Raw genomic sequence first — 25,007 nt, forward strand, 5'->3', positions numbered from 1 at the left:
ACAATGTTAAGATTGCCGCCCTATATGTGCGAACTGAATCCAATAGAATTAATTTGGACACAAGTGAAACGAAAAGAAAAAGGAAAATAATCCCTCCACTTTGACTAGTGCCGAAATATACAATTTAACAGATGATGCTGTAAATTCTATAACACCTGAAGATTGGAAAAAAAGCTGTGAGCACGTTGACAAACTGGAAAAGCAGTATTGGGAGAAAGATAATTTATTAGATACTATGATGGCAGAATTGAGAATTGAAGACAGCAATTCTAAAACTGAAAGCTCAAGTGCAAGCAGTCTTTCAGAAGATATGGAATAAGTAAGTAACAGCCTGATATTTATGTATAAGTAATTGTAAATAAGTGTATTAAAAAACATAATGACATTTTTATTTGGTTTGCAGATGAAACTCTATAATCCGAACCTACGCCCTTGGTTTAAAATCCACCGCAACGCAAACGTCGTCTCATCTTACTTTGGCTGGAAGCGGCTTTGGCAGGCAACGCGATTAGTATGTGTGACCGGATCGGCTCACAGCGCGCGACAATCTGGAATGCGTGTGCATGAGGTGTATCTTATCGACGGCGACCAATCGTACTCGCATACCTTAGCCTCGTTATCTACTGATCGGTCTATAATACATAAATAACGCTATCCTTACAATTAGTAAAAATATGCCAAGCGGCAATAAGAATGTGGAATACCCATTACATTTATGTAAGAAATCTACATATAAAACGAAACACTGTACCCAAATATGTAATATGAAAAAAAGGATTCATGGGAGTTTTGGACTACCTTCTTGATTCAGAAATCCATCCATAAAAAATAACTGAGAAGTAATATGAAATATATGAAAGACGAATTGAGATTTAGTGTTTGGCTTAAGTTAGTAGAAAAAGGGTAGAATTTTCAAATTTCAAAAAGAGAAAGAGACAAAGAAAATGAAGATAAGGCAAATGAAGAAGGGGACGACGAATCTATTTACCCTGTGAAAAAATAGATAAAATAATAGGAAGACACAAATCTTTTTAGATTATATAATCTCAAATTTCAGAGATAAAGAATAAGAAAGAATATTGAACCTATTAAGAAAAGTAGTTTAATTAATAACATGATATTTAAGATAACTGACATGCTCTTATTATATAACACTACATTATCTAATGCATTAGATAAATATCCAAGTAATGGATCAATAACACTTAATGTTTGGGATGTTGAACCTTTCTTCGGTAAAAGTGAACCGTATTTCGAATTTTTGGTGATACAAAATGAGAATATAAAGGCATGAAGAGGACTCTTATTATACAAAATAAATTAAATTGTCTCACATAGAACTCTACTTACGATTTCTATTGAAATGTGATCTTAAGATAAAAGATGACATGAAGGGGTGAAATCACTGTGACAGTTGAAAATGAAGGCAACTTTCAACAATTTTTTGGGCATAACTGTGAAACTTTTTCTGATAAATATTTAATGTCTTCGAAAGCACATTTCTTGAACTACTTCTTGTAAAAATTTCGTATAAAAATATTAATTGTTATAACCACGATAGGAACCAGCGTGAGAGGCTTCCAAAAATTTATTAGAAACGGCCGGACGCGTAATTTTTCATTGCAAGTTGTGAAACCAGAAATCATGCAATTTTCTTAAACTGTAAGACAGTAGCTTCAGTTTCACGTACAGATTTTTAAAAACGATTATATATTATAAAATGATGGAACTTTGAAGGAAATATTTTCAAGAAATTGTAACCAAATCAATATTTCTTTTAACACCACGTCGAAACAAATTATTCCATTGAAAATTTAGAAAGTGCAACTGAAGAAAATAGTATTAGGAATCACCATACGAAATTTTAAGTAAATCGAATGAAAATTGACTGCATTAATAAGATACGCAGTTTGAAAAATGTAGTTTTGAGAAAAACGTGTTTAAAAAGTTTTGCACCAATTAATCTAAGAAATAACATTGGAGCATTTAAACTTTCTAAAGGGCATCTACTTCAGGACACAAACACGTATCTTCTGTAGAAAGATCATACTCATCTCCTTCATTTATATCTCCTTTTTTTCTTCAATTGAATATCATGTGTCGTTGTTTTGTGTTTTCACTCAGCAGCGAAAAGGCAAAGCATGTTCTGTTTGTGTCGATAGGACCTTCATAATTTGTAATAATTCTGAATAGCTATTGTTAAATTGGATTACGACTAAATAAGTTGCCAGTTGGACCACTTTAGTCGTGTATCAATACATTCTAAATACTCTTCATTCACACAATTGTCTCGATCAAAATAATTCCTATTCATATAAAACCTTTACCACAGCAGAAATAATAAAAAAGTTTCAAATGAATATCCGAAAGTAAAGAGCAGTTAGTTTCAAACATTATGTGTATTACATTTTCTACATCTACTAAATTTTCTGTAATGTTGTCATTTTTGCGAATTTTACTTTAATATTTTAAGGGATCATTCTTAAAACTCCAAGCATTGAAGAGAGATAAAACAAAAATTTCAAAATTTTTCAAACTGTCACAGTGGTTTCTCCCCTTAAATTCAAGCCCTTTTCATTTTTCTAAATTACAGATTTAAAAATAATTTTGATATTTACAAAAAAATGATAACAGTTTTAAAATATTTAATCAAATTTAAACATTAGAGATACACAGTATCAGTAAACAATATTATTAATATTATTGTGACATTTTTACTTAATTATAATATTAATATAGACACTTTGACTATTAATTTACTAAGACGTAAAGTTAATAAAGTCCCAGCAAACCATAAATATTTTAAAGAGCCTAAATTAGCATACAACTTTATCAAATATTTTATGAGTAATAAAATAATTTGAGTATTCTAAATTTTATAGCTACAACTATATCTTTAGTTAGGGAATCAGGCATTTAATTTACGAGTAGTCCGACTAATAATATTAAGTTCGATGTTAAGACATTTGTTAATAAATATAGACATAGTGTTGATGATTTAATCAGGCTTAATAAAGTAAGTAGGCCAAGTGAGAAGAATATTGATATATTTAAGAATATGAAGATACTGATAAAAATATTCTTTTTATCTTTATATATGTGTGTCTTTATATCTTGTCTATTGGATAATATACATTTAGATTCTTTTTCTGATAAATTACGAATAAACTGAATTATTTTAAAGGGCTTGTCAAAAACATATTTCATTTTTTTATAAATTTGTTTTATGAAACAACCAATTAAATTAAGTTGCATGCATGCACAAGTGATAAAATTGTATGAAGACTTTTGAAGCATGTGAGACAAAACTTACAAAGGCCTTCATAGAAAATTTTTAAACAATATGTTTACTTAAATGTTAAGACTTACCTTTTGTAAAAACCGGACATATCGACTGCGTAAATCGTCTTATGTTCGCGCCCGATGATGTAGGACACGTGCTCGATTTAGGTTATGTATGTTCCTTACGTACCACTTTCTCGATATATACTTTTACACCAAAATTTGCGACAAGCATCCCATCCTTGTCGCCAAACTGTAGTATCCTGAAATTCGCAAAACTGGTTAGGTTCAAATCTTCATTGATCGTCTACCTCCAACTTTATTAATAACAAACCGTGAATGCACGACAGTCTTTGTATTTCTAACTATATGCTCCCATTCCTTTGGTTGTCGATAAATGATTACAACTCACAATATATTTCTTTGGTTTGATAATACACTTCGTTTTCACACGCGTATAAATCCGATGAGTCTAACCCAGAAAGTGTCGAAATTCCCCGAAGATTCTTTCATCGCGAAGAAAGCGGAAGAACACGGTCCCGCCGTACTGCGCTGCGCGCGCATCCTTAAGGCTGATTTACACGAGTACACATGAGTACGCATTATGCGACCTAATGTGCGAGCCAGACCTCAAGTCTCGACCATAGATGCCAGATTCAGCACCCGGTTGTAGCGGTACTCCCTAGTAGAATAAGTCACTAGGTTAAGAACTAGATGTAGAGTTTGGAAAGGTTGGTAATGTACATAAATGCAATAGGTAGTTGTAAGTCTAGATTAAGTTAGCGTCAGGTTCAAGGGTCTTGCCTTTGAATCTGCCTGTTCTGTACTGTACTCCATAGAGCACGGATGTGCAAAAGAATAAAGCATAAGTACAAAGGAAGCACGTGGTAACCTTACTGTTCCGATACCTCGGGTTTACCGCTACACGGTGCGACACCACATATGGCAGATCACGCGTACGTGAGCTCGTGGAGTTTCGGAAAGTCGACAAAGGCAAACTGACGCATGCCCTCTTTCTCGATTATTCCGAAGCTGCCCGAAGTAATTTCGGTCCGCCTCGTGGGAGTCGAGAGAGAAAGGCTCACATTTGCCTTCTCGCTCTTAACAACTGAAATCCGACCTCCCGTCTACGGCATACGATTTGGAATCTCGAGCCGTGATTCTCGACTGCCCAGGCATTTTTACTTTCCGACCTATATGTATAGGCGCACATAAGCAAAGTACCCATAATAGAAAAAAATTTTGTAAAATTTATTTTACAGAAATACATGTTTTAAGATCCCCTGATCATATTTTAATTATTGAAAAAGAAGAAATTTTTTTTATTATTCCCATGTATGAACGTATATATGTATATTAATAATACGATTTTTCAAAATCAAAATTCTTTAAGATTGAAAATTAATAAATTAAAATGAGAGTCCACTCTTTGCCAGTATCGTGCACGCTGTGGTATTTTTCAATAAGAAGAATTCTTACTTTTATAACAAACAAAAAAGTAGAATTAATAGTTGCGGAAATTAATTAATAATGATTTTCCTCGATATATTTGGAGTTAACCGTATCAATTTGATATGACGAACTAAATATTATATGTTTGATTTGGCTTAATTTTGCATAAAAAAATGATTGTATCGATCCATAAAAATTAATAATGTGCACGATACCGCCCAATGGAAACCACAGAAAGGTGGTGGTCTCTTCCATCAGGAGGGAAATGTAAAAAACTGTTATTTAATTATGCAATGTGCAATATTGAAATGTTTAAACTAACGTAATGAAAAAAGAGCTCGTGAATACATTAATTTTTGATTAATGTACATACGAGCTATAGTCACGAGATCCCCACCATCAAACCGTTTAAAAATAAAGGAATAGTGATCCCGTTTGCCAGTGTGATACAAAGTATGGGTTGGATTTTAAATTTGAAAAGGACATAGTCGAATATTTTTAAAGGTACAAAACATAGCGTTTCATTTTAGAACAGTAACATGAGTTAGCAGGTACTATCATAAAACTGTTTTAGCCAGTTATATTCCTTTTTACCTGAAGTATAAGGTAAAAAGTACGAGGTACAAGTAAATCGAAATCCGAAAATCATTCACATTATATCAATGTAAATGAAGCGGCCATTCCATCAGAGTTAAACACAAAATTTTGTAATTTCTGTGAAAACAGAATTTTCATTAGATGTATGTGGTGTTTAAAATTTTTATGTTTTGACTGCTTTTACGAAAAATACCATCCAGATTCATGTACTTCATATATTGAAAATAACACATGTTAAATGTGTGGCGGCCGGTGCAACGGACACGGCGCCGCGTAGTGTAAATATTAGGCCGACTCTCCGTCGCCGGCGATACGCGACGTTTAAACAACGGCCGTCCTAGGAAAGGAATCTCAAGTGTGATTCCTGGGACGGCCGAACGACGCACAAAGGGACCCACGACGGGGCCTGATGAGCCCAGTCTCACGCCAACGCCCGAACGACTCGGATGAATAAAAACGTAAACCGAAAATACGATTACGTTATTTCTCCTTCGCCCACATATTGGTGACCCCGACGTGATTTGTCGCGTAAAAGGCAGATTTTTGCGTGTAATGTGTGTGAAGTGAGAAGATACATTTTTTTTTTTTCTTTCGTTTTTGTCCGTTTCCCCCGTTTCCTTCGTTGGAAATTTTTCGGGCCATTAGTCCGTAAAAATGAACCGCGTCGACGAATCGCAGACGAGTACTGCCGCCGCGAGTGCGGAGGTGGCGCGCGTGGCTATCCGCATTCCGCCGTTTTGGGAGAAGAATCCAGCGACGTGGTTTCGGCAGCTGGAATCGCAATTCGTGATAGGGGGCATCACCCAGGATTCGACTCGCTATCACTACGTAGCAGCAAACCTGGAGAGCCGGTATGCCGACGTAGTGGTCGACATCATCGATAACCCGCCGACGACCGAAATGTATAACACATTGAAGACGGAGCTGATTCGACGCCTCTCGGGCTCCAAGGAACAAAAAATCCGTCACCTCCTGGAGCACGAGGAAATCGGAGACCGGAAACCGTCGATTTTCCTGCGGCAACTGCAGAACCTCGCCGGTGATACGGTGACGGACGATTTTCTGAAAACCCTGTGGTTAGGACGACTCCCAGCGAGCATACAGACGGTGTTGCTCACACGGCAGAAAGACAGCTTGGCCGAACTTGCCACCCTCGCCGATGCAGTCAGCGAGGTGAAACAACGCCCGCAAATCGCCGCGTCGACCGGGCCAGACGCGATACATGAAGAATTGGCCGAGCTACGCCGCGAGATCGCTGCCCTTCGCGTCGGAAGGGACAGATACCGTCGTCCGCGTTCGCCATCAAGACGAAGACAGCGCAGTCCAACGGATTCACCGTCGCGGTCGCGGGACCGCAGCAATTCGCCTCCTCCGGACGATGGCCGTTGCTGGTACCATTGGAAGTTCGGTGCCGCAGCGAGAAAGTGCCGCGAGCCGTGCATCTCTAGGCCGGAAAACAGACGGGCCGATCGCTAGCGGCGGCCAGCGATTCCAGGCCGTCGACAAGCCGTCTCTTCGTGACAGATCGCGACACGAAGATCAATTTCATGGTGGACACCGGGTCCGATCTGTGCGTGTTCCCGCGTTCGCGTGTGGGTGGCTCGCGTGAAAAGACACTGTACGTGCTTCACGCAGCTAACAGCTCGAAAATAGCGACGTACGGGTACATCGCGTTGTGTTTAAATCTCGGCCTGCGACGAGAGTTCACGTGGCGATTTGTCGTTGCGGACGTCACGACCCCGATCATCGGAGCCGATTTCTTGAGTTTCTACCACCTGCTCGTCGATTTACGTTCGAAAAGGCTCCTCGACGGAATCACGACCCTAACAACACGTGGACAGGTGTTTCCGAGTCGAATGGAAAGCATCCGGGCCGTATCAGGGGACTCAAAATTTCACGCTATTCTGGCCGAGTTTCCAGACATCACGCGGCCATCGGGAGGTCATCGAACGGCAAAACATGCTACACGACATCATATACGGACCACGGCGGGCCCGCCGGTAGCGTGCAAATCGCGACGACTTGCCCCCGACAAACTGAAAATCGCGAAAGCCGAATTCGAGTCGATGGTGAAAGATGGCACAGCACGAACATCTGAGAGTTGTTGGTCGTCGGCTCTTCACCTCGTCCCGAAAAAAGGCAACGAGTGGCGTCCGTGCGGCGATTATCGTGCGTTAAACGCGAGGACAATTCCGGACAGATATCCCGTGCCGCACATCGAGGACTTTGCACAGCGTCTGTCCGGTAAGACTATTTTCTCGACAATAGACTTAGTGCGCGCGTACAACCAAATTCCAGTGAATCCGGACGACATACCGAAAACCGCGATCACAACCCCGTTCGATTTATTCGAGTTCCCCTGGATGTCTTTCGGACTCCGCAACGCGGCGCAGACATTCCAGCGGTTCATGGACGAAGCAGTGCGTGGACTCGAGTGGTGCTACGTGTATACAGACGATATCCTCGTAGCGTCCAGTTCCACCGAGGAGCATGAACGCCACTTACGCGAACTATTTAGTCGCCTGAACGAGTACGGGGTGCTCGTAAATAGTGACAAGTGTGTTTTCGATACACCGGAAGTGAAGTTCCTGGGTTATTTGGTGTCTGCGCAAGGCACCAAACCATTGCCAGAAAAAGTCGAGGCAATGCAGACTTTCCCACGCCCAAAAATAGTGAAAGAACTGCGACAGTTTTTGGGCATGGTGAATTTTTACCGCCGGTTCATACCGGGAGCCGCCGGGGTCCAGGCGCCCCTCAACGCAGCGCTGCAGGGAAACACCAAGGGCCGAGCACCGGTCGAGTGGACGCCGGATAGAGAGGAAGCGTTCGACAAGTGCAAAGGAAGTCTCGTACGTGCAGCTCTCCTTGCACACCCCGACGTCACGCTGCCTTTGGCCATCTTCGCAGATGCGTCGGATTTCACGGTAGGCGCCGCACTGCAGCAACGAACTCGCGACGGCTGGCAACCGCTCGCGTTCTTTACAAAAAAACTTTCCCAAACCGAGCGGAAGTACAGTCCATACGATTGGGAGCTTCTGGCCGTCTACAAAGCTGTCAGATACTTCCGACACATGGTAGAGGGACGCGCGTTCGAAATTTACACGGACCACAAACCGTTGACCTTCGCGTTCGCGCAAAAGCCGGAGAAACACACACCGCGCCAATTCCGGTGGTTGGATTTCATCGGGCAATTTTCCACCGATGTCCGACACGTGTCGGGGAAAGACAACGTGGTGGCTGACGCATTGTCCCGGGTAGCAGAGATCTCGGAACGGCTCGACTACGCGAAACTCGCGGACGCACAGCGCGAGGACGAAGAGCTTCATGCCTTGCTACGATCCAATTCGGCTCTTAGGCTCAAAAGAATCGCGATGCCGGGATTGAACACCGCACTTTTTTGCGATATAACGACACCTTCGCCGCGACCGTATATAACGCGACAATTTCGAAAGCAAGCGTTCGCGTCCTTGCACGACTTAGCACACCCCGGCGCCAAAGCGACCGCGAGGCTCGTAGCAGAGCGTTTTGTATGGCCAGAGGTCCGAAAGGATTGCAGGTCCTGGGCACAAGCGTGCATTCCGTGCCAGCGCGCGAAAGTTAGCAGACACGTGGTTACACCCGTCGGCAGTTTCGGCGCACCCTCGACACGATTCGAACATGTCCACGTGGATATCATCGGCCCGTTGCCGATATCGAGAGGCTACCGCTACTGCCTAACATGCATCGACCGCTATACCCGATGGCCGGAGGCTTTCCCGATCGAGGACATCACAGCCGAAACAGTGGCACGCGTCCTACTGTCCGGTTGGATTGCGAGATTTGGGGTGCCGTGCCGACTGACCACCGATCAAGGCAGACAATTCGAATGCGCACTATTCAAAGAATTGTCTCGCCTTATAGGTACATGCCATCTGCGTACGACCGCGTATCATCCGGCGGCAAACGGAATGGTCGAGCGATTCCACCGGCAATTGAAGGCAGCGATCGTATGCCATGCCAACCCGACTTGGTCCGACTCATTGCCTGTCGTTCTTTTGGGTATACGCGCGGCGTGGAAGGACGATATTAACCCTTTGACTACGGCAGACTTTGGCACGCACTGGCCATACGGTACGGTACGAATTCACTCGAGACGTCGACTGGGTGCGGTGAAATTTTTCGTTAGACATGCATTTCTGAGGAAGTATATTAAAATATTCAAAATACTGAAATTTATTACATTAAACGAATATTACTTAAAGTGAACATTAATTTTAAGCTTTTTTTAAATAACAGTATTTTATTTTTTCCTGAGTCCAGGAAAATTCATTTTTACGTTTCGATTGTTTTGGTTCTGGTACGTCTACTGTACTCACTATTGACTCTAATGAAGAGGTTATGACACGACATTTTTTAGTCATACGTTTGTACAAAGGAATTTCAAAATCACTAGTTTCCTCAGAATCAGTACATGAATCACTTGTTAAAACAAGCTGAGATGTACTTTTATTGGCGATTTCTTCACTTTTTTTTCTTTTATCACCCCTCTTGTTCATTTTAGGGGTTAACGAAGAAAACAACTGAAAATAAACAGATTTACTTAACTTGATAGTAATATTTAATTAATCGAAAATGTCTTTTTAAATTTTGTTCCTCTTTTTTAATAATCAAAAGCTGTTATTTAATTAATATATGACCAATGGAATATGTAATTGTTGAATTAACATTAACTTACGTTTGTTTCAAATGAGATTTATTACAATTATGATCGATAAAATTTCGCTAGCTGCTATAGGCGCCTCTCGTGGCTGTGAATCGAAATAAGTTAATCGAAATAGGTAATCTACATTACCATATGACCAATTATAAAATTTAAAAATGGGCGAAACAAGCGAAATTTAATTTGGACGCCTATTGGCGCCAACAGTACCGGGAAGCCAACATGTTTCGGACGCCAATAGGCGCCAACAGTAGTCAACGGGTTAAAGCGACATCCGCGGAAATGGTGTACGGCGAACCGATCCGCCTACCCGGCGAGCTACTCCACGATTCGCGAAATACCGATCCCGATAACGAAACGTTCATCGCACGCCTGCGGAAACATTTCAATGAACTGCACCCGTCTCCGGTCTCGCGGCATGGGACCAAGCGGACGTTCATATTTAAAGAATTAAACACGGCAACGCATGTTTTCCTTCGACACGGTGCGGTTAAGGACGCACTACAGCCCACCTACAACGGGCCGTACGAGGTGGTTGAGCGACACCCGAAGTACTTCAACATCCGGGTTAAAGAACGAGTGGTGCCGGTGTCGTTGGACCGCCTCAAACCTGCATACGTATTGCAGGACAACGAACAAGACGACCGCGAGCGACCCTCTCCACAGGAGGTTTCGACGCCGACCGATATGCCCGTGCGAACGACGAGGTCCGGAAGACGGGTGCGATTTCCCGACCATTACGTGGCCGAATCGAGCAGGACTTCAGAACGCATTTTGTAGGCTAAGTTTCGCAAGCAGCGCGGATAATTGAGTAGTTGTAAGAACATGTAAATAGGTTATTTATTTATAGTTACTTAGTATGTACGTATAAGTGCGACGGTACCCCTAATTTCACCAAGGGGGGTGATGTGGCGGCCGGTGCAACGGACACGGCGCCGCATAGTGTAAATATTAGGCCGACTCTCCGTCGCCGGCGATACGCAACGTCTAAACAACGGCCGTCCTAGGAAAGGAATCTCAAGTGTGATTCCTGGGACGGCCGAACGACGCACAAAGGGACCCACGACGGGGCCTGATGAGCCCAGTCTCACGCCAACGCCCGAACGACTCGGATGAATAAAAACGTAAACCGAAAATACGATTACGTTATTTCTCCTTCGCCCACACTTTGTTTACTTAGACGACATTATAATATTCGGAAGTACCACAGAAGAACACAACAGAAAGTTAGCCATTATATTCCAGAGATTAAGAGAGACCGGACTAAAACTACAAGTAGACAAATGTCAATTTTTGAAACCTGAACTGGAGTATTTAGGCCATATAGTTACAGCAGAAGAAGTTAAACCTAACCCCAAGAAATTAGAGGCTATCAAACATTTCAAAATTCCGAACAACATCACACAAATAAAATCTTTTCTCGAATTAACCGGTTACTACAGGAAATTCATTAGAAACTTTGCCAAAATTGCCAAACCATTATCCGACCTTATGCAGAAGACGAACACTTTCCATTGGACAGAGAAACAGACTAACGCCTTTGAGACACTAAAACAGAAATTATGAGAGGAACCCATCCTATGTTACCCAAACTTCGACGAACCATTCACACTGACGACGGCCGCCAGTAACGAAGGTATCGGAGCCGTCCTATCCCAAAAAGACCATCCATGTTGCTACATTTCTAGAACATTAAATAGTGCAGAAAAAAATTACACTACTTCTGAGAAGGAACTACTCGCTATCGTTTGGGCCATCAAACAACTGCGACAATACCTCCTTGGACGAAAATTTTATATCTTTACCGATCATCAGTCTTTGAAATGGCTTCACAACGTGAAAGACCCATCTTCCAGGCTCATGCGTTGGCGCTTGAGGCTCGAAGAGTACGAATACGAGATTTATTATAAACAGGGAAAAGAAAATGTAGTTGCAGATGCTCTGTCTAGATTACATCCTTTGAAAGTAACAGAAAACAAACCATTTACCCAAAAGATTAAAATTGTCAAACCTCCATCCCCGTTAGAAATTGGAGACAAGTCACGCGACATTCAAGAATTATCTTCTCCTCAAAATGACCTATACAAAGAATATGTAGACTGGAAGAAAGAACCGACAGCCGTCCCCATAAAGACAGTAGCTAATAGACCGCAATGGACTCAATTAACAAAAGACTTGCTAGGGCCTCACGACGAAGCCACATGGCTAAACAGACTACACGACTTAATGGCATTACAACACAACAAATTCTCTGTATCCTTCGGTATCGGAACGAATTTAAACCCTTTGCATATTATCGACATCCAGTTAATGCTTAGATTCCTTATGAAAGATTATCCCGACAAGAAACTTTATTTCATGCAGCCCCCTATATGAGACTACACGGAAGACGAAAAGAACCAGATACTTATTGAGAACCACAATATTGTAGAACATTTAGGAGAAAACAAAACTGTCGATAGAATAAAGGCAAAGTACTACTGGACGAACATTGACAACGACGTAACGAAATACATAAAACACTGTGATATTTGCCAAAAGAATAAACTCACTAAGATTAGATCGAAAGAAGAAGCTGTTATACCCGACACACCGCAAAATCCGAACGATAAAATTGCTTTAGACATCATAGGCCCATTTAACGTTACTACAAAAGGAAACCAATTCATACTTTCAATTTAAGATTGCCTAACGAAATATTTAATATTAGTTCCTTTAGCCAACCAGAAAGCCGAATTTATTATTGACCAATTGATGGAACACTACATTTATACCTTTTCCTCACCTAAACATATCCTGACTGATCAGGGACAGAATTTCGTATGCAAATTAATGGAATCATTTGAAAAGGCCTTCAAAATTAAACACATCAAAACTACCAGTAACGGAGAGTAACCCCCAGAGTAACGGAGCTCTAGAAAGAACTCACGGAACTGTAAAAGACTTGCTAAGAACTTATATTAATGAAAGAAAAACCGAATGGGATGAACATCTAAAATTAATATGCATGGCTTACAATACCTCGGTACATTCTGGAACTGGATATACACCTTTCAAACTAACTTTCGGACATGAGGCAAATATGCCTTCGGCTATATCCACACCACCCTTCATCTGAGTAAAGACGAACTGTTTAGACTTTGGAAACAGAGACATAAAGAGTATTTAGAAAACGCAAAGAAAATAATAGAATCAAACAAGAAACGGTATAAACGTGAACAAGACCGTAAAATTCGTTTAAAAACTATATACAATCAGGGAGATTTAGTACTTTTACACAACGATCACAAGAATCACAAATTAGACAGAGAATGGTTAGGGCCATATGAAATAATAGAAATAAGAACGCCAAATTACCTCCTTAGAATAAACAAAAATAAAACCTTACTAACCCATGGTAATCGTATAAAACTGTATCATTCTAATTCCAGACAATAACCAACCTAATAATACTTACTAACGCTGTAAGTATTCGGCCAATTAACAACACGCAAATTGTAAAAGAGATCATAGGAAAGAACTTTCTATATCATAAGGAGATCAAAATAACCATAGCGTTTAAGATAACCGAATTAACTCAAAATGCGCAACAGATACACTCATTAACTTTGGCAGTGCATAACTATTGTCAGGATTATAATTGCGATTTATTTGGCTACGACATTATAAAAAACAAATTAGCACGCATGGATCAGTCAATAACAAAACTGGATACTATATTACATAAGAGAAACCGACAAGGAATATTGAACATCATCGGATCCGCATCCAAAGCACTATTTGGTACATTAGATGAAGACGATCTAACTCTTGTAAACCAAAACATTGACAAATTATTTAGCGATCATAATTAATTAACCAAGATAGTTCAGAATCAGACGATAATTTTCAAAGCTTTACTGACTGATAACAATTTTCACAGTTTAACTAATAAATTGCAGAAAAACTCAAAGGAATTACACGAACTACAAAAAGGCCTTACTGTTAGAACAAAATATTATTATCTTAGAAGCACTTTTAACAGATCTGACCAGTAGAATTAATGATTTTCATTTAACTCGTATACTAGGGAAGCGGGGAATAATTGATACTACTTTAATACAAACTGTAGACTTTCTAGAAGCTTATGATACGATATTGCGAAATAACTTCATGATGCATTATATACCAGCAAAGCCAAAAAACTTTCAAACATTGATAGACATTAGTAGACTAAAGACACAAACAGTAGACAATGCGCTCATATACCAAAGTATTGGAAGAATCCGAGTGGAGCATTATAAAATATTACGTCATTCCCCATAAAATAAACAACGTAATCTTCTCACCGATATTAGATCATGACATGATAATGCAACAACAAATTTTTCAAATTATAATTGAGGAATCTTACTTGAAAAAATATTGTAGAGACAGTTCTATAGGATTAATATGCGAAAGAACACAACCTACACGACACGACTATTACGCGGGTTGTCAGAACTCAAAAGACTATAAACAATGCGGAACAGCAATATTTAGAATAGACGACATAACATTTATTCCTATGCATACACCAAATAAATATATAGCAATACCCAAAGAACCGATAGAAATTCAAGCATTAGATACTAAAATGGATCATATTACACTTAATACACCAGCTATACTAACCAGCGAAGACGAATGTATTCTTATGTACAATAATAATATAATGAAAATTGGAGGTACAACGTAGAACACTCAAATGATAATTTCTGACTATGCGATGCACATAAACTTTACTGAATGAGATATACAAATGTTAAAAGAATATATTCCACAAGCTCCAAGAGCAACTCCAAATTTCAATAGCTACCGACAGACTTTAGATAGCATGAATTCACAGTTAAACAACATAAAAACACAGCGACGTATATTAACTACAGCAGAAATAGCATACAATATTTTCAAAATCGCAGGATGGATATCGTTAGGACTTATAATTTCTTATGTATTATATAAAACAGGATTATTCAATTTATCGTCAAAACTTATACTGAAAACATTTTGTCTTAAGATTTGTTGTAACGAAGTCAATGTTAATAACCGCGGAGGCGTACAAAACACGCATTCAAACCCAACAGCTACAGCACCATCGACATCTACGAACGAAAACCCACTGATGTATCCTCTGGATGAGCTACCACGAATTCCATCACGACCAAAGAAAATCGTACGCTTTGGAGGACCAAAACGAACCTAGGAAAGGGGGTGTGATACCATCCGCATTACAAACAAACGAGTCAGCATTCCTCACCAAAACATTTGAATCGCCATCCACATCATCACCTCGCAGCAATAACATCTGAATCACGATCCGCATCACCACCTAGCAGCAACAACATCTGAGTCAGACATCAGGCCTCAAACCACACCATCCCCACTCTATAGCAATACCGCCCTTTATAAACCCTTCGCAAAAATGAAGAACCTCTCTGTATTCTGAAAGCCGAGACTCGCGTAACATCATTCTGTTCGTCCCTTATCTTCAGCTACGATGTAAGTCACGACAGAGGTAACAGTTGCACGCAGCATTACCTGGAGTTTTTTGCGAGTTCGTATTTTTTTCCAAGTGACGCGTAAAGTCCCGTCACAGTTGCGTGGCGGTAAAACATCGTGCACGCGTTGCCGATGAACATTTTTTCGACCTGTGACACTTGAAAACTGCTTCTACACATCTGTTGGACAGTTTTTTCTTCAGAAATGTCTGCTGAATCAAACACTGTGTATAGTTTTCATGTCAGGTAAAGAACTTTTCGTAAATATGCAAAAGTATTGTGTATAAAGTGCGTACTTGGACACTTTTTCAAACTCTGGTGATCATTTACAACCGTTCAAAAGCACAAAATATTATAACTATTGATGTTAGCATAATCAGGAATCTCTCCTCTATCCTTTAAGACTAAGTGGAACTTAGTGGCGTTTAAGAGTCTATTGTTTAAGTGGTGTTTAAGTCAATTTTTATCTGCTGTCTCGGCCAAGGCTGTCCAAGAAGCTAATCTCGCCGTGAGCGTACCCAAGGCCCTGGGAGGCAGCATCGGTCTTAGATTGGACAAAAATTGTTAATATACAGACCAATCAGTTTGGAGGCGACGTTGGTCGGTAGGAGGTGGCATGTAAAGGATATTTTTAATAATTTCCCCTCGTCTGGGAGTTTCCGCGAGGCGGCTACGTTCCAAGGTTAGCGCTTGGTGCCCAGATGTTCCCTGTGATACCTGACTCGCCATAAAACATTTGGCACTGGTTTTCGATGTTATTGCAGGTAGTAGAGTCATAGAACGCCTGGATTTGGAGGGTCATGCAAATTTGAATAAATTTAATACTTAACTAGCCGCGTTAATGGCACTTGGGTATAAGAAAAACTTGATTGTATGAAAGGTCTGACTCTACATCCGATGGCTTTATGAATTTACTGTTACGCTGCAACACAGAATAAATCGTAATTGTTATTGCGCGCCCGTAATATGCCGCCCGCCTTGAACGGCTTCCGTTCAAAGTTTATTGCTTATTGAAATTCGTATACATTGTATGATTACATGTGTAAATGCTAGATTGATATAGTTGATGGGCACCTTGTGAATTAAACAATGTGTGTGTACCTAGTCCTAAATTTTTCAATATTAATGTAATTGAAATTAAATGCTAATTATACGATATGGCCACCAATAGCGAGGTGTCTACATAATCATATCTTATACTACTTACACTAAACATACTTATGATGAATGAAATAATCAACTTAAGTCTCTAATGGTCGGTCTATTGGCAATGGAGCAAGTTTTTTAACACAACGTTAATAGAGTCCATTTTGTGTTTTCACTATTGCAACACGCACTATACTGTTTGTTCTTGGGTGAACTTGCATACTACGACCCATATTGCATTGCATTGGAGGAAGGTTGTCTTCTTTGATCATTACTAGCTGAGCAATTTCAAATTGTTTACCATCTCCTTGATGCCATTTACTTTTGGCGCGCAACTCGTTTGGATATTCTTTGTGCCACCTTTTCCAAAAATACTGCTTTACTTGCTGCACTCTCTGGCACATTGACAACCTATTGGTGTACACGTCCTGAACGTCAAGTTCTGGAATACTCGATAAAGAACCTCTTACTAGGAAATGTGCTGGGGTAAGGGCAGTAAGGTCATTGGGATCACAGGATAATGGGGTCAAAGGACGGGAATTTAAAATTGTTTCTATTTCAATAATGCAAGTATTGAATTTTTCGTACGTAAACATTGTTTTTCCTACTGTGTGATACAGATGATGTTTAAAAGCTTTAACAGATGCCTCCCACAACCCGTCGAAATGTGAGGATCGGGAAGGTATGAAATGCCAATTAATTCCCTCTTTTTGAAAATATTTGGATAACTTAGTGTTATTTTCGTTTGATATAAAAAATGCCCTGACCTTTAATATTTCAGTTTTTGCGCCAATGAAGTTAGTCGCGTTGTCTGAATATACATTTTTTTGATTTTCCTCGTCGAGCGCAAAATCGTTTAATAGCTTCCAGACACGCTTCAGTGGTTAAATCTGTGACAAGCTCAAAATGGACCCATGCACCCGTTTGGTTGTCCCGGCGGCAGGGGAGGTGAACCCCTCCATGGCATCCCGGAGGTCGGAGCGAAAGCTCCCGCGGACCAAACACCGGTATGGATGCTTTGTGTGTGTAAATGTGTGTGTGAGTGGCACGAAGCATGGGATATTTACCGCGGGTTTTACCTAAGGCTGCAGGTTAGCCAGTTGGCTGCGGATGAGACCTGCGGCCAACGTGGCCACCCGGCCGGCGACTTAGTCCCATGTCACGGGGCCGCGGGCGCTGGTGACCAGGCGCCTGCAGTTGAGTGGGAATGCCTGTGGGAGGAGTGCTTCCCACCGGGAGGGGCCTGAAGAGGCACGACGCGGCGGGGGACTCTGTGATGTCTCAGTAGAGTTCCCAGTCCCTCGCCTGGCGTCTGAGGATGGTCACCGTGGGGTTTCAGCCGGTAAGAGTCCGGCACTACCCGCCGGCCCGCTCTTCGGGTGGGCCCGCGGGTGTCCATGAGGATTTCCCCACGTACAAAAAAAAAGCTCAAAATGGACAGCTCTTGTGACAAAACAAACAAACACAGTGACATACGATTATTATCTTGTTCTTATTTCTAAATTCCTTTCCTTCAAGGAAAATGGGCCACAATAGTCATGTCCAACATTTTCAAATGGATGTGATTGAATTACGCGAGTTTTGGGTAAATCACCCATTGTATAACTAGGTAGTTTGGGATTTAATTTGCTACATCGTACACACTTATGTATGACGTGTCGTGTTGTGTTTTTTCCATCAATAGGCCAAAAATTGTTTCTGACTGCGTTTAAAGTAACCTGCATTCCCGCATGCCACTTCTTGATGTGCTCGTTGTGAATAATTAATTTGGTAACGTGGTTATTTGGTGGTATTAGTATAGGGTACTTTCGTGAGTATGTTATCTGAGCATTTGTTAAACGACCCCCTACTCGAATAATACCCTCAGTATCAAGACATGGGTTTAGGCATATGATTTTACTTTTTGCATTTAATTCAATGTCTTGTTGGAGATTTTTTATGTCTCGCGAAAGGTGAGTTTCTGGAATCACCCGTATAATCTGAGTTCGTGCATTCCTTAATTCTTCGATGGTAAATTTGCCTATCTTTTTATTCTCTGATTTCCGATTTGAAACCGCTCGATGGCAGAATACCACAAATTGAATTAATGCATTAATTGAAGAGAATCCTTAAAAACTCGATTTGAGTAGAGCTAAAAAGATCTAATCCAAATCTTATTTAAACATGACTATTCTGTCTAGTAATTAATATAATGGATTAGGTCTGGGTTAGATTTTCTTATACCAGCCGCCGTAACGCGGTCGGCCACGCATTCATTCTCTATTTCAATTTTCTTTATTGATATTATCAGAAGTGGAAAGGATTTCAGTCATTATTTCGAAAAATTTCATTATTCGATCATTAAAATCATATTGTCCATAATTCGCCCTTACTTCTCGCTACACACGTTCGATGTTCTGCGTATGTGTATTTGTCTCCGGATCTACAAAGGTGATTTTGTACTTGACTTTAAGTGCCTAAAACCTTCTTTATTGAGATAATCGTACATTTTCCAGCAATCACTTGTAATCGTAGTACCAGGTTTGATCCAATTTCGGATCGCTTCAAGTAATGTCTCAGATGATCGATCTAGAACTGGAATAATAAATATACATTTGCTCGAACGTTCAATTCCTCCGAATTTCCACTAGCTAGTTAAAAGTCTTCCTTTATTAAATTTCCGTTTACCAATTTTTGCCTTATCTACTTCAACAATTTCATTTTCACCCCCGGTTGGAACAGAATGTTTTTGTGTCCATAAAATACAATCAACTGTCGTTGTCGACGACATTTCCAGCTCATTCTGCAAAAATTTTTGCCTTGGTGGTTTCATCATTAAATGGTAACCGATAAAGCGATAAATATCTTGTATACAAGTATGTACATTATTAAACCACATATTATGAAGAGCACTAATTCTTGATTTGCGATACATTCTCACTCGTTTTTTATTTCGATTTTTTGAAATACAGCTTGCGTAAAATTGAACATTAAATTTTTGCGATTAAATTTCATTGCTTCTGTACTTTTACATTTACTACAATACATCTCACCATGGATCACTCTTTGTACAAAAATCAATTAGTGTATCATAATTATTCTATATACTTAAATATTCATACAACTTCATTCTGAAACCTTTGATAGCAATTCGTTTAATCAGGATATCACTGCAGAACTAGATTTAGCTTGACACATAATACATTATTTGTTGTTGGTTGTCATGCCGATAAATACAAACAAGAGAAAACATCGGTGATCGTGGGTTGACACATACAGAGTGTAGCGGCCATTGTATAGCCACTACGCCCTTGCCAGAGTATGAATGGTAATGGAATGCAAGGCTAGTTTTAAGCTTTCTATTTTTCCATTTTCCCAGGGTCTCGTGCGAGCCTGGTCGTCCTGTAAACACTTGGCGACCAGAGCCGTACGAGGCGCCTGTTTTCCTTTAAGGTTTCGCCTGGGCCTCGGACCACCCCGATCCGGGCCCGGCGAGCCTCTTGACTTTTATTACCCTCTTTCACTCGCTAAACTTTTCCTACACTAAATATTTTTCAGTTTCGTTTTTCCATCTTTCTGTACTATCTCTTTTTCTCTCCCTTTGTCTATTAGGGTAAGGGATGTATATAGGGAGTAGATTGTAAGAAAGAAAAGCCAGTCCGTTGAGGACGTCGTAAAGGCAGTCTGGTAAAGACGTCGTCGCGATTCGCATACACAGTCAATATAAGCTTAACCTACGTGTGGTAGCGTTTGCCCCACACCACCATCACTCGCGCATTCATAATAAATAATAATAATTGTGGGGTAGTCTGGTCGAGTGGTTATTTTACCTCCTAGCTCCCCTCCTAACTCAAGTGCATTTTCTCGGGTATGAAGTGTTGGGAAAGGGTTCGCGACCGTTAGACAATAAGGTGCGCGCGATAGCGGAATATCCGCAACCCGTTACCGCGAAACAATTGCGGCAGTTCCTAGGTATGTTGAACTTTTACCGCCGGTTCATACCTAGGGCTGCGCAGGTACAAGCGCCGTTAAACGACCTGCTTAAGGACAATGTGAAGGGTCGCGCGCTTGTTACCTGGACGCCGGGGTCGATAGCCGCGTTCGAAGCCTCGAAACGGACTTTAGCGGAGGCCGCGTTATTGGCGCACCCGCGTAGCGATGCCCCCCTCGCGCTTACCTGTGACGCGTCCGATTTCTCCGTCGGCGCGGTACTCCAACAGCGTACGGACAGCGGCTGGGAGCCATTGGGGTTCTTCTCCAAGAAGCTGACCGACGCCGAAGGAAAATATGGAGCCTACGACCGGGAACTGCTGGCGATCTACCTGGGCATCAAGCATTTCAGGCATATGGTTGAGGGTCGGGTGTTTACCATCTACACCGACCATAAGCCTATTACTTTTGCGTTTAGGCAAAAGCCTGAAAAGTGCACGCCCAGGCAGTTCCGGTATCTGGATTTGATAGGGCAATTTTCCACCGACATTCAACATCTGGCCGGTAAGGACAACGTCGTGGCGGAAGCCCTGTCCAGGATTGAGGAGGTCAATGGACTCCTCGATTACGATGACCTCGGAAGGGCCCAGGAAACCGATGAGGAGCTTCAACGGTACTTGCGTGGAGAAATCGGGAGCGCGTTACGGTTGAAGCGAGTGGGGGTTCCGGGTACGCACCGTTTGGTGTTTTGCGATGTGTCGACCGGGTCGGTAAGACCGTGGATTGTGAAGTCGTTCCGTCGGACGGCTTTTGACTCTGTGCATAGACTAGCCCATCCGGGGATTAAAGCGTCGGTTAGGTTAGTGACCGAACGTTTTGTGTGGCCATCGATCAAGGCCGATTATAAGAAGTGGGCGCGCGAATGCGTCGAGTGTCAGCGGTCAAAGGTAACGCGACACGTGCATTCGCCGCCCGGTACGTTTGCGCCCTCGGGACGCTTTGAGCACGTACACATTGATATTGTGGTGTTGCCCGTTTCCGAGGGATACAGATATTGTCTGACCTGCGCCGACCGATTTACGCGGTGGCCTGAAGCCTTCCCGTTGAGGGATCAGGAGGCCCCGACGGTAGCGCGGGCGTTTTATGAGGGTTGGATTACCCGGTTCGGGACCCCTCTTCGCGTTACGACGGACCAGGGCAGACAATTTGAGTCGCACCTGTTTAGGCATCTTGGCGAGCTGACAGGTACATCACACCTGCGGACAACGGCGTACCATCCGGCGGCCAATGGCATGGTGGAGCGTCTGCACCGCCAGATGAAGGCAGCCATCCGTTGTCATCAGCAGGCGCAGTGGACAAAGGTGCTTCCCACCATATTGCTGGGCATCCGCGCAGCCTGGAGGGAAGACGTTAAGGCGACGGCAGCGGAACTCGTGTACGGCGAGACGCTGCGATTACCGGGCGAATTTCTATCGCCGCGACCAGCCGCAACGGATACCGACGTAGCGGATTTCGCACAGGAGCTGCGCGAGCAATTTCGCGAGTTAGCGCCAGCTCCGGTTACTCGCCATGGGGCGAGAAAAACATTTATTTTTAAAGATTTGGGAGTGGCTGAGCAGGTGTTTGTGCGGAACGATAAGGTCCGCAGCCTGCTGCAGCCACCATACGATGGGCCGTATACGGTGGTTAGCCGTGGTCCGAAAACTTTTGTTATTAATATTAAGAATAAGCCGGTGACTATCACCGTAGATAGACTAAAGCCGGCATACACCATGTCGGATGCGACGGAAGGGGACACGACCCCGTCTTCGCAGACGACGTAAGCGGCCGGTCCGGCGCCGCAGCAAAATTCGCGGGTTACGCGTTCCGGGAGACGCGTCAGGTTCCCGGATCGATTGCAGTTATGCAGAATTAGATATTTTTAATAATTTTGGAAAATGTACATTGTAAATATTTGCCACACGTAGGGTAACGCGTAGATATAATATAACTATTAGCGGAATGGATGGATGAGTGAGTTTTTATTGTATTGTATGGTTATGAATATGTATGGACAAATGTATTATATAATATGTGTGTGATTATTTAGGTGTACTGTATATAGTTTTGTTTGTCTGTATGTTTGGGTAATTATACGGAATGTTTGTTTCGTGATTGGTCAATCACTGGCAGGGGGGTGATGTAGCGGCCATTATATAGCCACTACGCCCTTGCCAGAGTATGAATGGTAATGGAATGCAAGGCTAGTTTTAAGCTTTCTATTTTTCCATTTTCCCAGGGTCTCGTGCGAGCCTGGTCGTCCTGTAAACACTTGACGACCAGAGCCGTACGAGGCGCCTGTTTTCCTTCAAGGTTTCGCCTGGGCCTCGGACCACCCCGATCCGGGCCCGGCGAGCCTCTTGACTTTTATTACCCTCTTTCACTCGCTAAACTTTTCCTACGCTAAATATTTCTCAGTTTCGGTTTTCCATCTTTCTGTCCTATCTCTTTTTCTCTCCCTTTGTCTATTAGGGTAAGGGATGTATATAGGGAGTAGATTGTAAGAAAGAAAAGCCAGTCCGTTGAGGACGTCGTAAAGGCAGTCTGGTAAAGACGTCGTCGCGATTCGCATACACAGTCAATATAAGCTTAACCTATGTGTGGTAGCGTTTGCCCCACACCACCATCACTCGCGCATTCATAATAAATAATAATAATTGTGGGGTAGTCTGGTCGAGTGGTTATTTTACCTCCTAGCTCCCCTCACAGAGTTACAGACATGTACATATAGACAATTCATTGTAGTAACAGTGATCTTTTTGAAGAAAAATCTCGAAAACTAAGGCCGAACGGCGGTTATATGTATAGGAAAAAGTTGTTCAAAATGTTGATTTCTACAACATACTCAAAAACCATCGAAATACGGGAGACCCCCACTTTTCTAAATAATTACCTACTTTTTATAATTGAAGCCTATGTATCGGGACAACTATAAAACAAGAGATATTACCATTATTATCCATGGACTGATTATAGTCAGTCTAACTGTAATTTGAAATGGGGACATAAAACTTAAATGTAAAGTCCGTTTAAATTCTGTCGTGACACGCCAAGCGGTAACTTGGTTGACCAGGAGGTCACGGGTTCTCACACTTTTCAGAATACGGAGTAAGGGAAAGAGTAGTTAGACAGCATGAAAAGCTGTGGAAATTGTCAGACCGTATGGACTGAACCTGAGCAGTTGAAATTAAATAACTGAATGCACTGGCTATTTCAATGTCTGTATAATTAAACACGTAGAGTCTTGATCTACTCAGAGTCGATTGCAGTTATAACGATTAAATGGACCACGCTAGCAGGAACAAAAGTTAAAATTAATGAAAATGAATAAATCAGAGTGGCTACATTTAGTGCTGTATTTGTACTAATTTGTACCACCATAAGAAATATTGTACCACCTGTCGTTTTCAAAAAAATCGTGGCGCTGCTAGCTTAATATTAAGCTGGCAGGACCAAAAGTTGAAATTAATGAAAATGAGTAAATCAGAGTGGCTACATTTAGTACTGAATTTGTACTAGTTTGTACCACCATAAGAAATATTGTACCACCTGTCGTTTTCAAAAAAATCGTGACGCTGCTAGCTTAACCCTTTGCGGACGCGTGTCGGCATATAGCCGCCTAATTCTCGCGCTGCAGCTGGCGTACGTCTGTTGTTCTAAACGATAAGATACGCATGGGTATATACTAGCCTAGGAAGTCAAGTTGCCTCTCAATGAAATTAGAGACTTTGTAGTGACGAAGTCTTATCTTCCGCATAATGTAAATTTACGATGCGAGACTGAAACGAACCCGCTCGGAAACGCGATTATGTGGGGTTGTCAACCGATTCGCGTTGACTTTTCGGGTTTATCGATTGGCCATCGACTTGGGGGCGGAGTATCGATTTTCCTGCCCCGTTGGGCATGAAACTCCTCCCTCACCCGATCGTGATGGAGGAAAATCCCAGGTCACCCTGGACAAGGGTAACCGAGGTGTTTTCCCCAAGTCGAAGGCCCCGTTAATTTTGCCGAGGAGAAAACGGGACTCCGGATTAAGACGCGTAGCTATACGTGCGTTGCAGCTATTTTATGGCTGTATTGTTCCACGAGTTGGTGATGGTCGTTGTAGAGGACCGTGCCTCCCGCGGGACAATACAGCCCTTCGTCGGTCAACTCGGGCCTTGCGCTTTTGGATTGCTAAATTGTTTAGGCGCTTTACGATGAAATTTGCCAGATGCGGAATATTTGAAAACCGTTTCGACAAAGTCAAGTTTCCGCATCTGATACCATAAACGAACGAAAAAACCCGAGCTGACCGGACGGAACAGAGACCATGGTAGGATCAGAATGCATTTCAGTTTATCGAGTCAGTCTTTCAGTGTCAC

At 41.9% G+C, this 25,007-nt stretch overlaps 2 protein-coding genes across 2 annotated transcripts; both read left to right on the forward strand.

The window, feature by feature from the left end:
* The first annotated feature begins 5,985 nt into the window (after nucleotides 1-5,985).
* Nucleotides 5,986-6,807, forward strand: LOC143348754 (uncharacterized). Its single transcript, XM_076779349.1, has one exon. The coding sequence runs from the start codon at nucleotides 5,986-5,988 to the stop codon at nucleotides 6,805-6,807; it is 822 nt and encodes a 273-aa protein (XP_076635464.1).
* A 13,841-nt stretch (nucleotides 6,808-20,648) lies between these two features.
* LOC143348755 (uncharacterized) lies at nucleotides 20,649-22,427 on the forward strand. The gene is made up of 2 exons (XM_076779350.1): nucleotides 20,649-21,277; nucleotides 21,830-22,427. Exons 1-2 carry the CDS (start codon nucleotides 20,649-20,651, stop codon nucleotides 22,425-22,427), a joined length of 1,227 nt encoding a protein of 408 aa, XP_076635465.1.
* Nucleotides 22,428-25,007: the final 2,580 nt, after the last annotated feature.

The sequence above is a fragment of the Colletes latitarsis genome, chromosome 12 (assembly GCF_051014445.1).
Source record: "Colletes latitarsis isolate SP2378_abdomen chromosome 12, iyColLati1, whole genome shotgun sequence".
NCBI classification, from domain to species: Eukaryota; Metazoa; Arthropoda; class Insecta; order Hymenoptera; family Colletidae; genus Colletes; species Colletes latitarsis.